We start from the raw sequence: 17,017 nt of genomic DNA on the forward strand, positions 1-17,017 counted from the left end.
AACAGCACGCTGTCGTCCACGAATAAAAGATGGTTCACCCCCGGGGACGTTGGTGCCACCTTAATGCCGCTAAGGTGAGATGACTGGTTCTGAGATTTTAAGAGGCCAGAGAGGCACTCTGCTGCTAATAGGAAAAGGTATGGAGAGATAGGATCTCCCTCACGAATACCTCGTGTTGGTTTAAATTCTTCACACTTGTTACCATTGAACATAACTGAGAATGAGACCGAGCTAAGCATTATCATAATTACCTGCACCCATGGTGCTGCAAACCCCAACTTCACCATGATTGCTTTTAGGTAGGTCCATTCCACCCGATCATATGCTTTCATCATATCAAGTTTCAGTGCAGCGTAGCTATTGCTATTGGCTCTATTCCTCTTCATAAAATGTAAGCACTCATAGGCAGATATAATACTATCAGTGATTTGCCTCCCGGGCACAAAAGAAGATTGTCCATCAAAGATGATCCCCGACAGAATCAGCTTGAGGCGGTTGGCAAGTACCTTAGAGGCAATCTGATAGGGTACAATACATAGACTGATGGGATGAGACAGTAATGTAGGGTTTGGAACCTTAGGAATCAACACCAACAGAGTATCATTAAGCCCCTCTGGACTCTCTTCTCCTCTGACAATGCTTAGCACAACCTTCGTTATCTCCTTGCCACAAATATCCCAATGTTTCTGAAAAAAAGTGAGCTCGGAACCCATGTGGCCCAAGGGCTTTAGTTGGAAACATTTGGAGTAAAGCCGCTTTTACCTCCTTCGGATCATAAGGGGCCAGCAGAGCATTGTTCATCGCCTGTGTTCCTTTGAGAGGGACATGTTCCAAAACGTCCTCCACCCCTTGGACCCCTTCCGAAGTGTACATATTATTGTAATACTTGATTCCCAGCTGTTGCATTTCAGCCAGGTCCTTAGTTAATTGCCTATCTGGCTGTTGCAGTGCCTTAATAAGATTCTTACAACGTCTCATAGACGCCCTCATGTGGAAAAACCTAGTGTTGCAGTCGCATTCAGCTAGCCACTGAACGCAAGACCGTTGTCTCCACATCATATCTTCGCCAAGATAGAGTTCGATTAAGCGATCGTTGATTTTTATTTCAGCATGAGAGGTACCCAGACGAGTTGTATCACTCCGCAAGCGTTCCAACTCCTTCTTCAAGCTACATATCTCCCCTCTAACACTGCCAAAGGTAGGTTTCGCCCAGGCGCCTAGATTTCTAGCTAGGTCCTCCACTTTTGCTCTCACGGTGTTCACTGACAGATTGTGATCATCAGATCACCAATAGTTTGAGACTGGCGTCTTGAGGCCGGTGTGAGTGTCCCACATCACCTCATACCTAAACATCTTCCCTTTCGGTCTACCCGGTGGATCATCAAGTTGGATTGAAAGGGCCGAGTGGTCTGAGGTTGCCATGGTGAGATGCTCGACTGTCGTTGATGTAAAGCGAGTGTTCCATTTAGGGGTGCCAAGGGATCTGTCTAGCCGCACCCGGGTGTACGAACCTGCTGCCACTTTCTTCTCAAAATTCCATTTCATCCCCTTGAAACCTAAGTTCAAGACTTCACAAATATCAACTGCTTCGCGGAATCCTTGGATCTGAGATTGGTCCTAGATCCGCTCCCATCATGTTCATCGTGTCTCAAGACTTTGTTGAAGTCTCCCATACAGATCCATGGCAGACCTTGCATCATTCCAAAACAAAGCTAAACCTCCACTTCTACCGGAGGAATCAACATCAAAGGTATTATCAAATCCTAGAGTACTCTTTCACTTTTTAGTCCTACTCCCATTAATTTGGGTGTCAACAATGCCGACGACTCTAGGGGCAAACTTTTGCGCTATTTCGCACAGCTCTTGGACTGTCGGGGCGTTGCCAATACCCCGGCAGTTCCAACATAAGAGATTAATTGTCCCCGCGGACCTCCAGCATGCACGCCGTCAATTGTGCATTTTGTTGTTTCTTTACTTGTAGAGACTTTTTGATTCCGCCACTGCTGATCCTCTCATTTGACTGACCCGATCTCAGGCGCTTCGGGTCTTGCTTCAGAGGAGGGCTAGGGGGCACATCAACCCCACCCTTAGTAATTAGGGCGAGTTCCTTCCTAGAATTGTCATTCATCTTAGTCCTAGCGACCACCTGGTCTGAGGCCCTCTTCCTATTATCCTCCACTGGATCCATCTCCATGTCTTCTATCTCTTGCTTGTCGTGTCCATCGGCCCCTGAATTGGCCTCATGTCCCTCAACATCAGCATTCATGTCCTGCTTCCCTTGCCTCTCGTTGTAGTTCCGACGTCGGGTGCCCCATGTTGTAGTGGTCGGGGCGCGCAAGTTTTTAGAGATCAAAGCCGATGGTGGGTGCACCCCGTCCCCATGCTCCTTGAATTCATGACCCATTATCCCACAGACTTGGCACCAGTCCGGCAGCCTCTCATATTTGACTGCACAAATTTCTCTCATGCCCCCTCGGATGATGGAGGTAGCCCTCTTCAGTGGATTGTGCACATCCAAGTGCACCCTTACCCTAAAGAAGTTCCCTTCAAAGTCAAAGGAGGACGGCTCTGAATCCATAAATTCGCCCAATTTGGATGCTAGGGCTTTCACTTTCCCATGATATGCTATGTGCAGGTCAATGATCCGTGCCTAGATCTCAAACTTGTAAAGCTCTATCGAAGTAGGCTTGGAGTATCCATCATACAGAGCTATGATCACAGGGTTGCCTCTGAAGTGCCACGGACCCCTTGGGTGACCTTCTCCCAGTCTCCCACGCAGTTAAACTTCATCATGAACAGGTTCTCCTCCAATGTTTTGATCTTGACTATCCTCGCAAGATCCCATGCCGTTCTCATGTTGCGGAAGAACCAGTAGGAGTTGAACGTTCTCCTCCAAGGTTTTGATCTTGACTATCCTCGCAAGATCCCATGCCGTTCTCATGTTGCGGAAGAACCAGTAGGAGTTGAACCCCTTGTCAATGTGTACACGGGCCATAATCATCCAGTGGATTTCTTCGTCCGCCTATGCATCAGATTCTTCAAAGACGACATCGTCGAGATCATTTTCTTACAGCGCAAGTTCCTTCATGAGATCCTCCACTTTGCCACCCCTCCTGCCGATGATGATGGCGAGCCCCATGACGCACCATACTTGCACAAACAAAGACAAATCAATCTGGCGATCGTAGTCAGGCAAGCTTTCGAGAAAAAATAAACTCCCGATCAACCGACAGTACCCAGGATCAGCAGCGGCACAAGACTACCACCAACGCAAGGGCTGGGAGCCAAAGTTACGGGGAGGGGAAGGAAACGATAGACTCAACGTCGCCGTAGGCGACGAGAGGAAGAGAACCCTAACGTGAGGGAAAATCTCGACCTATTCCGTGCATAGCTTGAAGTCGGTCAAGCAAAAATGGACCTAGTGGGCCTTATTGGGTTGGTCATATAGGACAGTCCTTCTGGTTTTGAAAAAATTCCGTTCGGGTTATTACTTTTTTTCTCTACCATTTGTTTTCATGTTTTATTTTCCTGTTTGATTTACGTTTTTATTTATGAATATTTACAGTAATTTGGGCTCATAATTCAAAATCTTTAAAAACAATAAAATTCAAAAATGATTTCTTAAAAATTCTGAACTTTTGTTTAAAAATCCTTGAAGCATTTTTCATATTCATGAGCATTTTTTATGTTTATAGTTTTTTTATATATATGCATATATTTTTAAAATTTTCGTGAACAAGTATAAAACCTGCGAACATTTTTTAGAATTAATGAACAGTTTTTTCATATTCGTGAAGAAATCTTAAAATTATGAAGATTGTTTAAATTCAATAATGCATTTAAAATTTGTGAACAAATTTAGAAATTCACAAAATATTTAAGTTCATGGATGTTTTTTTATTTCTGAAGAAAAGTTTAAATGTAATGTAATCTTTTTAAATATATTTTACATTGATTTTCGCTTTGGATACTGTCATGCGAGATCCACGACCTGACCTAACCCTTACAAGCGGGATCCACTTCAAGGAAAAAACTTTTGAGCTCTCCTAGGCCTCTATTCCTAGGAAGCTTAGTAATTGTAAGGATAAAATTGGTTGTTCTTTTTCTAACTAAGATATTATCTCCATGCTAAGTCAATTTGGAGAAGAAGAAAAAAAACATTTCTACATAGCCAAAGCAACCATTATAAGGCATACCTTTTGCTTTATAAAAGTTAATTTTAAGACCCGACAGTTGCTCAAAAGTTGAGAGCAAGAACTTCAAGTTTTGAACCTTATTGAAGCCATGTTCCATAAAAAAAACTGTGTCATCAACATATTGCAGAATAGAGAGGGCCATCATCCATAGGATGTAGCACTACATGTCAGCAACAATGTTAAGTAAGAGTGAAGACGTGTGTCACTGTTGTAATTTTTTTGTCCAAAAGTAATGGCCTACACCATTCTTGACTTAGATAGCCGCAACAACTCCAGTAACAAAATTGTGGGTCAGTGCACCAATTATCAAAAAAGAATTTTGGTGTGGTAAGATGGGGGCTCTTGTGGCTTCCAGTGGAGCTGGACAGACGAGAGGAAGAAAGGATTTGGGACGGAAGGAAACACCCGAGGAGGAAGACGATGGACATCATCACTTGGGGAAAATTTCTGTGAATCAACACGTTCGCTTAGAGATATAAGGTGAAGAGAGGACAGCGCAACATACCACCTGTTGCGCTCAATAGGAGTGTAACAAGCCCTAAGCTGCAAAAGCTAAACTATGGATAGGGTTGTTGTGGGCCGTTCGATCAAAAGAATATCTAACGGGCGAGGAGGCGGTGGACACTATACCTGGCCAAAACTCGGGCTGGGTCGGGCCTGTGGTCGGGCCAAAAAAAAGCCTGCGGTACAAAACTCAGGCCTGAGCCCGGTCCGCCCCGACCATCGGGCCTAGTTTCTAGGCCCAAGCCTGGCCCAAGATGGAAGAAGCCCATCCCGATGTACGCATAAAATTGGGTTTTCGTAGGCCCGAGTCTAGCCCGGTCTGACCTTTGGGCTTGATTCTCAGGCCCGGGCCCAGCCTTGCCCGGGAATTTTGGGCCGTGTCGGGTCGGGCCGGTCGTGTCGGGTTTCCCATGGACAGGTATAGTGGACACACGCAGCGGGATCCGTGAGATGAGCGCTAGCGTTTCGGTAGAATGAGGAGCTGAATTTGAACTAGCTTGAGAGTCCCTCCTCCTGAACTGGCGTACTGCCATTCTCCTCGCTCCCCTTGAGAGTCCCACCTCCTTCCTCCCCTTCCGGCCCCCATCTCCCTCACCGTCGGCGTCCATGGTGGCCGGCATTGGGTGGGATGGTGGTTTGGATTCTAGTTGTAGTTTTTTCCTCGGCAAATAAAGTGACGCCCAGATCTGGAGGTCTCATTCGTGAGGCATCTTCTTCTCTCCCTTGGGGCCATGTTGATGGCAAAGAGGCGGAGAGAAGGTTCACCTCTGGTGAGGGACTCTTTGATGGCGTCTCACTACCGGTTCCATGGCGAAGTTTAGGTCCATCTGCCTTCGCTCCCACTTCTTCCCAAATTTCTTGCTTGAATAATCCCCTTTATGGCTTCTGCAAGAGGAGCCTCTGCTTAGCCTCAACTTCAATAGCCACCATGGTGGTGGATAAGATGGAGACGAGGAGGGAGATGGAAGCTGTCGATGAGGTTGGTGTTATCCATCGATGGTCATCGTGGCGGAGCTACGGTGCTCGCCGGTTGTCGGCGTCCTCCACATCGTCATCGACTCTTTTGGCCTAAGGGTGGCCGCTCTTATTCCTCCCACCCTTGATGCCTAAGGGAAGGCAGTGCAACTTTGACCAATTGTCCATAGTCTCGTTCTCGCGTGCGTGTCGCTGCCGGAACATGAGCTATGAAGGTCCCGTCATACCAAGTGGCGTAGTCCCCGGCGATGGCGAGATTGCAACCGTGAAGGAGTTGGTTTGAACCCGGTCGCATTTTCTAGTCTCCCTTGGGAGTCCTTTTTGCAAAAGTCAGGGACTTAGTTGTATTTTTCGTTTTCTTTTGGATCCTGTTGTAAAATGTGCATTGATTGCTTATCTAATGGAAATAGCTTTGTTTAAAAAAAAAACGTATACGTCAATTATAAGCTACTAGAGCGAAACCCGGCATCCATCCATGAGCGTGGTCGAAAGCAACCTAGCCAGCAACACGAGATAGATCGATCGATGTTGCTTCCATTCCATCCGCCGCTAAAAACAAGGGGCCACCGGACCGGTATCATGTCCATACCTACACACGTAACGTGATGCCACTAGCACTGCACCGCACGATTCTGCAGCCGAAAGAAAACCTTGAGACCACGCCGATCGTCGTCTCGTTGGAACGGTATATATCTTTAAGTCGGACCCACAAAACGTATCACCCACAAACCTTTCTCATCCGTTTAAACCGTGTTGTTCGGATCGCGGGAGTCATGTAACACGGGCCCGTACCGGTTCACGGACGATCCGAACGTGATTTTTTTTCTCGCAAACCGAAGACAAAAGTAAAGGAATTTTACAGGAAAAGGCCGTTTTGGCTCCCGGGAGCATTTGCTTCCACATGAATGGTATTGTCAAAAAATGGTAAAATGTTTTTATAAAATTCTGACATTTTTTGTGGATATTTGTGTTTGTGTCGCAAGCATGTGTGGCAATTTTCATGTGAAACGAAGCAGTAGTGTTTCGTCGATGCAAAAACCAAATTTAGGTGACATTTTGGGATAACATTTCATGTTCAAATTTGTTATTTTTGTACAGCCAAAAATGTTTAACTTTTTTGCCTAGAAACTTGTAGGTAGCATTTCAATCTGACTATGAATACATATAAATTTTTTATATTTTTTTGACATTTCAAAAAATATTTTTCGTGCGCGGGAGAAAATCCTCCCGGGAGTCAAATTGCATTTTCGAGTTTTGCGGGAGTCCGGACACGAGAAAATCGCTATTTGCCATCTCTGGCCCGCCCAAAACCCTTTCTGGACCTCCGCGTCTCCATTCTCCTCATTTTCTCTCCTTCCTTCGTTCTTTCTTGCCTTTGCCGCCATCCTAGCCACCACACCACATCCTTGTCGAAATTTTACGAGCAGGGCTCCCAGCCGCGTCACCTCCATCTTCGGTCAACTCATGTCCTCCGACTGTCCCGCCAGGTAGCATCCTCTATTGTTATTCTCACCATGCCCGACAACTGTTCGATGAATCACCGGAGCTGAAAATAATTGTCCGTTCTTGTTTCTAGCAATGCATTCCGGTTTGAAGTACATATACGAGCATTATGTTGAGTTGTACGACGGCTTGTCGGACGAGGAAAAGTACGCCGATCAGACGGCGATGATGCAGGCGGTCCTTGAAGACACGGAGCGTGCGGAGGAGCATGTTTCCAATTTTAAGCGCTTGATCAAAGTTCATCGGCGCATGAGCATTTGACACTGATGACCAACTACTTTGCCCCAATGCACTATTTGTTGTCCATTTTCGCTGCCGTTTTCGAATGCGCAGGACTGTCTTCGATCATTTGTAACATTGTGTTCTGTCATACGATGACTACTTCATCCTGAAGAAAGACGACGTGAAAACGATTGGCTTCTCTGATTACCAGAAGTGCATAGCCGCACTCCGGATGCTTGCATATGGCACAGTCATTGATTCATGGGATGAGTAGCTATGGATGCCAGAGAGCACCTGCGGAGATGGCATGGTCAGGCTTGCAACTGTCGTGGTCGAGGTGTTCAATACCTGAGAGAACCAATTGTGGCAGACACCAAGAGGCTCTTGAAAATCTCAGAAGTAAGAGGATGGCGAGGTTTGTAACTGCCATGGTCGATGTGTTCGGACCTCAGAACCAACTTTGACAGACAACGAGAGGCTCTTTGGCAATCTCAGAAGCAAGAGGATGCCCATATTTGCTTGGATCTCTTGACTACATGCATTGAAAATGGAAGAACTGTCCGAAAGCTTTACAAGGGCAATATTAAGGTCACGTTAAGAAGCCGTCCATCATTCTTGAAGCAGTTGCAGAATAGGATTTTTGGATTTGGCATGTCCAGGTCTCACGATAACAACAGTGTGTTGCAACGATTGTCATTGTTTGCGAGGTTGACTCAAGCAAGTGCTCCTCATTGCCACTATACTATCAATGGACATGAATACAACATGGGTTACTATCTGGTTGACGATGTCTATCATTCATGGGTTACATTTGTCAGCACCATCTCTAACCAAAAAGGCTAAAGAAAAAGACTCACTTTGCACAAAGACAAGAAGAGGCTGGCAAGGATGTCGAGAGGGCATTTGAAGTTCTCCATGCCGGTTTTGTAGTTGTTCGTGGACCTGCAAAACAATGAGGCCCACAGACCTTGTGAAAGGTGATGACATGTATTAGCATGCACAACATGATCATCGAGGATGAGGATGATGACGTTGCTGCAATTCTAGAATTTGAAAACATGGATGACCCTGTCCAACTTGCGTAACAGAATCCGGTCACATTTAAAGAGTTTATTCAAATACATCAACAAATTCGACATCAACCAACTCACAAGCAACTGAAGGAAAATCAGATTGAGCATCAATGGACGGTGAAAGGGGACAAAAATGTTGGGATGTAACATTTAAACTTCTTTAGATTTGAACTAGTGATGCATGTGGCTATTTGAACATATGTACCCTTTGCATGCGGCTATGTATGGATTTAAAAAAAAGACGAATCTATACGATTACGGTTGGATGGCGGAGGCCTCCGCGGACCGGTCCGGTCCTTTCTGTATGTGGTTGTCGTTAGATGCCCTAACTCACGTGTTGCGCCCGTATCTTGCAGCAAAGTATTATCCGTATCTCGCAGCCCAACACCCTTAGTCTAACTAGCTAGCTAGTAGACAGCATTATCACCATGGACGGACGGGCGCCGACCGGCCTCCGCTGTACGCAATGGAGGCAGGCCACGGGTCCCCATGGACGAGCGGCGACCACCCTCCGCGGGACGCATTGGCGGGGGAGAATATAGAGAGAATATCGAGAACGGCGGGAGGGGGGGGAGGAGGGGGGTCTCGATGGTGTGGAGGGAAAAGGCAGAAATGGCAGAAAAATCGACCAGTGTGGCGACAGTGCGGCCCCACGTGACTTTTCGCTTCACGCGGCGTCTCACGCGCGGTGGGTTCGGCCTGGATCCGCGAGCACTAATTTTGTCCAAAACCGACAAAAACGAGGTTCTAGAAACATTACTGAATGATTTTTTTTAGCATGGACGATAATAATTAAAAAAAAGACTGGAACCTATTCGAGACACGGCTCGAGATGATCTTAACAGTGGTTTACGCTGGTCAATTAAGCTGGAGCGAAATGAGCATTCCGCGTGAGATAAGCATAGTACTCTGGTCCAAAGCAACCTTATTATGGTCCATCTATACCTATTAATAAAAGAAATAGGTATTCTTAGTGCATCGTTATTTTTTACACAAAACCCCTTAATATTTACTAGAATCAACCCACAGTCAAGGGATGAATATTTCATAGTTCTCCTTACACCGCCGACAATCTCTTCTTCAGGGTGCGTCAATGTTCCTCCACGATCTCGACTTCCACTTCCTCCAAATTTGCCCTCATCCCCAATGCACAATACTTACCCCTTCTGCCCTACCACGTCGTTCTTGCGGTTTGATCGGCACGGCCATACGACCAGTAGCGGTGCAGCCACACCTGAACCTACCAGCCGGGGAGGCATACGACAGGCTTCAGAAGTGCCAGCTACACGGGAACGAGGCATGGAAGCGGCATGCCGGCCACATCTATTGCAGAACATGGGACGCATTTTTTTAGTTTGTTGTCCATCAAATTCATGCATGCATGGGTATCCCGTTCAAGGTGACACCCTGCAGCGTTCTTCAACCTGAAGCTTTGGATAAAAGGACGATGAGCAAGAGTAATCATGAATATAGTGCATCGACAAATTTTCATGGAGAACCACTCGGATTTAAGAAGTGAGTTCCAGGTATGTTTGTAGAAGGAATCATAATTCTTCCATTCCATGGAGAACCAACGAAGCAAATCAATCTGCACAGTTTCGTGCCCGCTTAAGCAGTACAACTTGGATATTATGTCCACGTTCCTACTTTCATGGTTAGTCGTGTTTTTAATATTTAATCTAGAGGAGGATGATCCTTACTCTAATTTCTGACCTTGTGATCCGACAGATAGAAGTAGTAAGTTAGAAGTAGCAAGTTAGAATGGACCAGGGGATAGATTTAGATGAACACACGCAATCCTTGTGTGTTTTCCCCCTTGCCAGTTTTTTATGTCAAGGTATTCCCCGTTGCAACGCACGGACGATTTTTCTAGTAAAAACTCAAAAGGAAAACTAGGTGCCGCCGGACCCGTATCATGTCCATACGTTATACGTACACACACGTAACGCGATGCCACTAGCATGCACCGCACCGCACGGTTCCGCAGCCGAAAGAAAGGAAAACCCTGAGCCCACGCGCCACGAGCCGTTGGGCAAGCAGCAGCAGCAGCAGCAAAGTAGTATCTGTGTCCCGCAGCCCAACGCATTATCAGCACGCACCCACGGACGGACGGACGGACGGACCTCCGCGGGACGCAACAGCCCATCCCCCATGCCCTCCCCATCCCTCCCGACCCTCTATAATTCACCCACGCACGGCGAGACCGCACCGCACCACACCAGAGCACGCAGCAGAGTCCGAGTTGCACTCCGCCTCACGCACGCACGCACGCGCGCGCATGGCCGTCGTCATGGCACGCGCCTGCGGCTACGACCGGGCGCCGGCGCCGGCGCCGGCGACGCGTCCGTTCGACGGGGGCGACCGAGGCCGCCGCCGTCCCATCTTCCACGACCACTGCTGCGTCGTCCATGACGTCGTCATGCCGCCTCCCCCTCCACCGCCGCCGCCGCTCTTCGGGCTCCATTCGGGCCGCGCCGGCGGCTCCAAGGCGGACCCGGGGCTCTGCACCGAGGGCCTCGGCTCCGAGAGCTCCGAGAGCTCCGGCGACCTCGACCTCGGCGGCATCGTCCCGGCGGCCGACGACGGCATTCAGGACTGCAAGGGGCGGCAGCAGGAGGACGACGGCCAGGAGGAGGCGCCGGCGAGGAAGAGGGCGTTCCCGCCGCCCATCTCGGTCATCGGCGCCGCCGGGAAGCCGTGGCAGTACCTGCGTGCGCAGCGCGGGGGCGGCCGGCTGGTGCTCCGGGAGGTCAGGATACCCTCGCGGGAGCTGCTCCGCGCCTGCCGGGCCGACGGCCGCCTCAAGCTCCACTTCGCCCGCCCGGACCCGGACCCGGACCCGGAGCAAGAAAACAACATCGTCTAGCCGACGACGACGATCACAACTTCAGAAGAAAATCAAACAATCTGCAAATTGGTCGACAAGAAGGGCCGGAAGAGAGAATCCAGTTTCTTGCGCCCGTCACTGGGGTTTAATAAGCAGAGTTATTCAAGAGTCCTAGAGGTGTCATGCCATTGTCGTCCTTCCAAAGAGAGAGATGTAAATATCGAAAACAAAATTGTTCAGCTTTTGCATCCATCGTCGATCTGCTGCTGCTTCTTCTTTTTTCTGTCGATCCAACAACCAGATGCACGGGTCAAGGATTCAGTTACAAGAAACCAACAACCAAACAAACAAGTATAGCAGTGATGCTACACAGCTAAGGATGAGCGAGCGTGTGTACAGGCTGCAAAGCACTCTGGGCTCACAAGAGCCCTGCCTGCGCCTGGGCTTGGTCTCACGAAAAAGGAGCACACGGCATGTGACAGTTGGTTGGTTGATAGGTCTACATTGCAGCCAAAGCACACGATATCTTGGGGGCCAAAGGTGCCGATTCTGCCAATTATGGTCCATCCACATCTTGGTTCCAGTAACCAAAAATCCATGCACCATCAAAATGTTCTGATCCTTCAGTAACCGCGATGCATCATCATTATTATACAATATTCTGATCCACATCACGATTTCTCCAGTTGGCCCTGCATATGCACAGAGAGTCATATATATATACTCACTCCGTCTCGAATCACTTGTCATAAAAATGAATATAAATAGATGTATCTAGAATTAAAATACATCTAAATACATTCATTCCTACGATAAGTATTTTTGGACGGAGGGAATATATCAATCATCCTTGGATTGTTTCACCTTCCTCTGTAATTTCCTGCCAAGGCACGGATGACAAGATCAGTCTTGGGCTCTTTGCTGCTTTCTTCATGAAACTGCAACACCCCATTCATCCTACACTGTTGCACAATAGAAACAAACATGTTGAGGAAATCGCACAAATACACAAATTTTTGGGGCTGAGGTAACACAAAATCACGACTCTATGAGATTTTAACAAGAAACCACAACTCTATGAGATTTTAACAAAAAAACGTAACCCTAAGACTAATCCATAACAAAAACCCCAAATCTACCGGTTGACCACAAATATGACAACCGGACCCCACTAGTCATACACACAAAGCAGCGGGGAGCTAAATTTTGGCCACATCTATAAAAGAAACTGTCCAAACTTTTTGATTTTTTTGGCCCATTGAATGATTTTGAGATTTTCAAATTTTTAGCCCATTCCTAGAACCAGCCTCTTGAAGAAATGTAGGGAAAGGCTGCGTACAATAGACTCAAAGTGGTCGGACCCTTCCCCGAACCCTGCGCAAGCGGGAGCTACATGCACCGGGCTGCCCCTTTTATTTTCCTAAATATAAGACGTTTTGGAAGTATAAGTTAGCTAGGCTTGGCTTAAGCTCACCTCTCAAGCCAAGCCATCGCCATAGTCAATTAACATGAGACTAACATATCATAATTCCCTTAACTGACAAAACCGGAGCATTTCTGTTTTTTTGGGTTACCAATAACAGAATGCAAACGCACCTGAGTTGAGACTTGAGAGCCAGCAGGAAGGCATTAACGTCTTTAAAAACGTCTGGCTCTTGCTGCCAGACCCAGTTCCTGCTGCTGGAATGTCCTTATGTGGAACAGAGGAAATCAAGTGGAAATACTCCCCACCTTGTGTGCAATGTCTTTGCAAGTTGGGGCAACCAACTATCTTCATGGATTTGAGTGCTGGGAGCTGTTGGAGGAGGTCCTGCGGGATTTTTTCTATCCCTGTACACCTCTCAACTGTCACCTGCTCAAGGGAGGTGAGGCCATCCGGCAAAGTTTTCAAGCCACTGCAGCCCTGAATCCGGAGCACCCTCAGCTTGGATAGATTTGAAGGCAACGCCATCAAACACGTGCATTCTCCTATTACTAGTTCATCAAGGGATGCAGACACCTCAGGAACATACCGTAAGCTACCACAGTTGTGAATGCTTAGCATCTCCAGCTGGGGCAGCGGAAGGATTTCATCAGACGGCGAGCCCTTACCCTTGAGCTTAATGCAGGAGCTAATGCGCAGAAAACGGAGACGAGTCAGGTTTCGGAGCTCCTCCATTGGCCAGTGGACAAGTTCGTCGCACCCAGAAATGCACAGTTCTTCAACAAAGCCAAAGCAATCCCAGAGCCTCAGCAGGTGCGATTTTGACAAGGTGGATGTCGTTTCAAAGCAACTGGGACCAGATAGCCACATACTCCGAAGGGTTTCCAAGGGCCTATGGCTTTGCTGGTCCTCTGGAGGCAGCATCATATCACCCAGTGAGCTAACACTTAATTTCACGAGGGATGGCCAAGATCCCAAAGGCATGCTTGCAGAACGAATGAATTCTCCACCAAACTCAAGCTCAGAGAGCGTTGTCAGATGAGTGATTGAGCTGATTGGAAGACTGTAACATTCCATTATCCGCAGCTTCTCTAGAACTGGGCTGCTTGGAACACTTGCAACCTTGGGACAGGCGTACATACTTAGCTCTTCGAGCAGAGGAAACATCACCAAGCTATGAGGTTCCCCTGCACTGCTTTCTGTCCATCTCTCAAACTCCGGTAAGTTTTCTAAGAACATTCTCTTTAGCTTTGGGAAGATCTGATGAGATGCATTGCATCCTTCAACCTCCACATCAGTGTCCTTGCATATTATGGTCAGGCTATCCATGTAACCTAAGGACAAATACTCGAGGGGGGCCAACAGCGGTGCCGATGGCAGATGTTTGCATTTGGGGCAGTTGAAGATTATGAGTTTTCTTAGGCACTGGCACATCTGAGAGTGTATCATCCATGATGAGAATTTAGTGCCACCATAACCATGTATCTCCAATACTTTGATCTCACTATGAGGTGCAAGAGCCTCCAATACTTCTTCCATGTTACCAACATCATCTTGAGGCCCATGGTATTTTCGACGACCCCAGCATAGCGACAGCTCACTCAGATTTTTCTTCTGATAGAGTCTGGCTTCTTTTGCATCCACCACACTCTCTATTTTTATCAAATTGTATAGTTCCAACCGGTGGCTAAGGTATTTTAGATCTTTGAGTTGATCAATTCCACAACCATCTCCAGTGTCCACAACAAACGATGTTAGCGTGTGCAGGTTGCTTAGTTGACTAATCTTTGGGGGCATCCGCTCCAGTTTATCACACTCAAAAAGATAGAGATGGTGAAGGTTCTTGATGGTTATGATGCCTTCAGGTAAATATCGGAGCTTGTGGCAATGGTTGAGCCTCAGCGATTGTAAGTTGTACAACATGCATACCCAATCTGGCAATGTAACAATTTCAGAGTGAGAAAGGTCAAGATATCGCAAATGCTTTGTATTTATGGGTTGTCGGATATGAAGGCCACGACAACACAATGCTCTTAGCGACGTCAGCCTTAAGTTGCCAAGATCCTTTTGTGATGAGGACGGTGCTAACAAAGTTCGGAGAGATTCCTTATTTTTGAACAATCCATTGCTTTGTTCCAATTCATCCGATGATATTTTCATGTGAATGACATCTTTTACGTATGCTTTCTGCTGAACCAACTCTTGTATAGTTGCACATTCATCCGTAACAGCTTTTGCTAGGTCATGCATTAAATCATGCATCCTGCATCCAACCAAACCATGCCTTGAAGCTGGGTCATCAAATGGTTTCACCTTCACATCCTGAAGAAAGGATCTCCAAAACAACTCATTGAAAACAAATTCGCCTTTCTGCTCCAAATCCATCATTCCCTCTTTTTGAATAAACCCATTAGCCATCCATAGTTGGATCAACATGCTTTTTTCCATCTCGCTGTTCTTGGAGAAGACCGCGCAGAAGGCAAAGCATTGTTTCATTTCAGAGGATAGGTGCCTGTAGCTTAATTCTAGTATGGATATGACTTCTTGTTTGCCTGCAACGCTATCCCCAACATTGCTTTCCGCAACGGCCTCCCACTCCCAGGCTCGTGCTTTCGAGCTCATCAAACCCCCCATTGCACTCAGAGCAAGAGGGTCCCCCTTGCATTTGCTGACAATACGCTTGCCGATCGACATCAACTCTGCCTGCTCTCGCACATTTTCCTTGAAAGCCTTCTTCGAGAACAATTCCCATGAGTGTTCTTCAGTCAGATGTGGCAGCTCATGGGTTTCAAGTGTGCCCATCATAGATGCTACTCGCGGGCTCCGAGTGGTGACGATTATAACGCTTCCACAACCGCCAACGGAACACAAGGCCGATTTCAGGCTACCCTCCCACTTTTGATGCACTTCATTCCAGACATCGTCAAGAACAAGCAGGAACCTTTTCCAGCCAATGACCTCCTGAAGTCGCCCTCGCAGCAGCTCGACCGTGTCTGGAACGTCGCATCTCCCTCTTGTGGCCAACTCGATGATGGATCTCACGAGAGCGGCGGTTTCGAAGCTGTCCGACGCACAGTGCCACATGAGTAGCTGAAAATGTTGCTGAATCTTGGGGTCGTTGTACACCATCTTGGCAAGCGTGGTCTTGCCCAAACCACCCATCCCAAAGACGGGCAGGACCTGCACTTCTCGATGATCTTTCTGGCGGAGCAACAAGTTGACCACCGCCTCCTTGTCGGCATCTCGGCCAAAGATCTGCGCAGGGTCGTCGAGCGCCGAGTGCGTCTGCCGGCAAAGAAGATGCGGTGCCTCAGCGGCGTGGTTCTCCAGGCCGAAAGCGTTCATCTCCGCAACGAGCAGGTCGATCTTGTTGAGGACACGATTCAGCCTCCGGCTCATGGTGAGACGGAACAGAAGCGGGCTGCGCAGCGTGAAATAGCCGAGCACCTTGCGGGCGGTAGACTCGCCGGTGTGGGCTTCGCGGCGCAGTGCCTCGTGGTGGAAGCCGTCGAGGACGTCGTCGGCCTGGTAGGCGACGGTCCTCAGGTCCTTGATCCACCTCCGGACGGCCGGGTTGACCTCGCTATTGAGCTCTGCGCCGGCCAGCTTGCACTGGACGGCTAGCAGCTGGCGCTCCAGCTTGCGGCGGTCGCCGTCGATGCCCCACATGCCGGTCACGCTCTGGACGAGCGCGTAGGCCGCCTTGCCGGCCGTGATGCGTACCACCGGCAGAAGCAGAGTTTCAGCCATGCTACTGTGCTCCAGGTGCGGGTTTTCCGGGGAGGAGGGGAATTCGGGATGAGATTTCAGAGAAACTGTGGACGTGGAACACACTAGCCACTGGGCCCGTCTTACGTGGGGTCCACTGTGTCCCGCTCAACATGAGGACGTGACAGGTCTAGAGCATCTTGTATTACTTTTAATATTACTAGTAAAAGAGTCCAGTCTAAAGCATCTTCTATTACTTTTAATATGCGTTGCAACGGGGTAACAAAATTATGCCCTTCAAATCAACCGACCCATAACATATTTTACCTATAATGATTATAAATAATATACAACCCATTTTGTTAATTAAAATCAATAAAACTGATGTTGATTGCACTTAATAATTAGACATGTTAATATAATACAATTAGTTGATGGACTGACACAAGCTTAGAGACCGGTTATCGTGAACCAAAATAAATCAAACAGATTAAGTCATTAGATCTTTTATTGCAACTACAAGCTCGACTCACCACGAGGCTTAAGTTCTCTTATTGCACACAATGTGTAGCTGCTACTAACATGT

The 17,017-nt window shown here is 47.7% G+C and overlaps 2 protein-coding genes across 2 annotated transcripts; one reads left to right on the forward strand and one right to left on the reverse strand.

Moving 5' to 3' along the window:
* The first annotated feature begins 10,674 nt into the window (after positions 1-10,674).
* On the forward strand, positions 10,675-11,550 carry LOC123399867 (protein FAF-like, chloroplastic). The gene has a single exon (XM_045094250.1). It carries the CDS (start codon positions 10,752-10,754, stop codon positions 11,337-11,339), a length of 588 nt encoding a protein of 195 aa, XP_044950185.1. The 5' UTR covers positions 10,675-10,751; the 3' UTR covers positions 11,340-11,550.
* A 349-nt stretch (positions 11,551-11,899) lies between these two features.
* Positions 11,900-16,593, reverse strand: LOC123399865 (putative disease resistance protein RGA3). Its single transcript, XM_045094248.1, has 3 exons — positions 12,897-16,593; positions 12,165-12,262; positions 11,900-11,992 (listed from the first exon to the last, which is right to left on the reverse strand). Exons 1-2 carry the CDS (start codon positions 16,471-16,473, stop codon positions 12,258-12,260), a joined length of 3,582 nt encoding a protein of 1,193 aa, XP_044950183.1. The 5' UTR covers positions 16,474-16,593; the 3' UTR covers positions 11,900-11,992; positions 12,165-12,257.
* Between the last annotated feature and the right edge of the window lie 424 nt (positions 16,594-17,017).

This window comes from Hordeum vulgare, chromosome 5H (assembly GCF_904849725.1).
Source record: "Hordeum vulgare subsp. vulgare chromosome 5H, MorexV3_pseudomolecules_assembly, whole genome shotgun sequence".
NCBI classification, from domain to species: Eukaryota; Viridiplantae; Streptophyta; class Magnoliopsida; order Poales; family Poaceae; genus Hordeum; species Hordeum vulgare.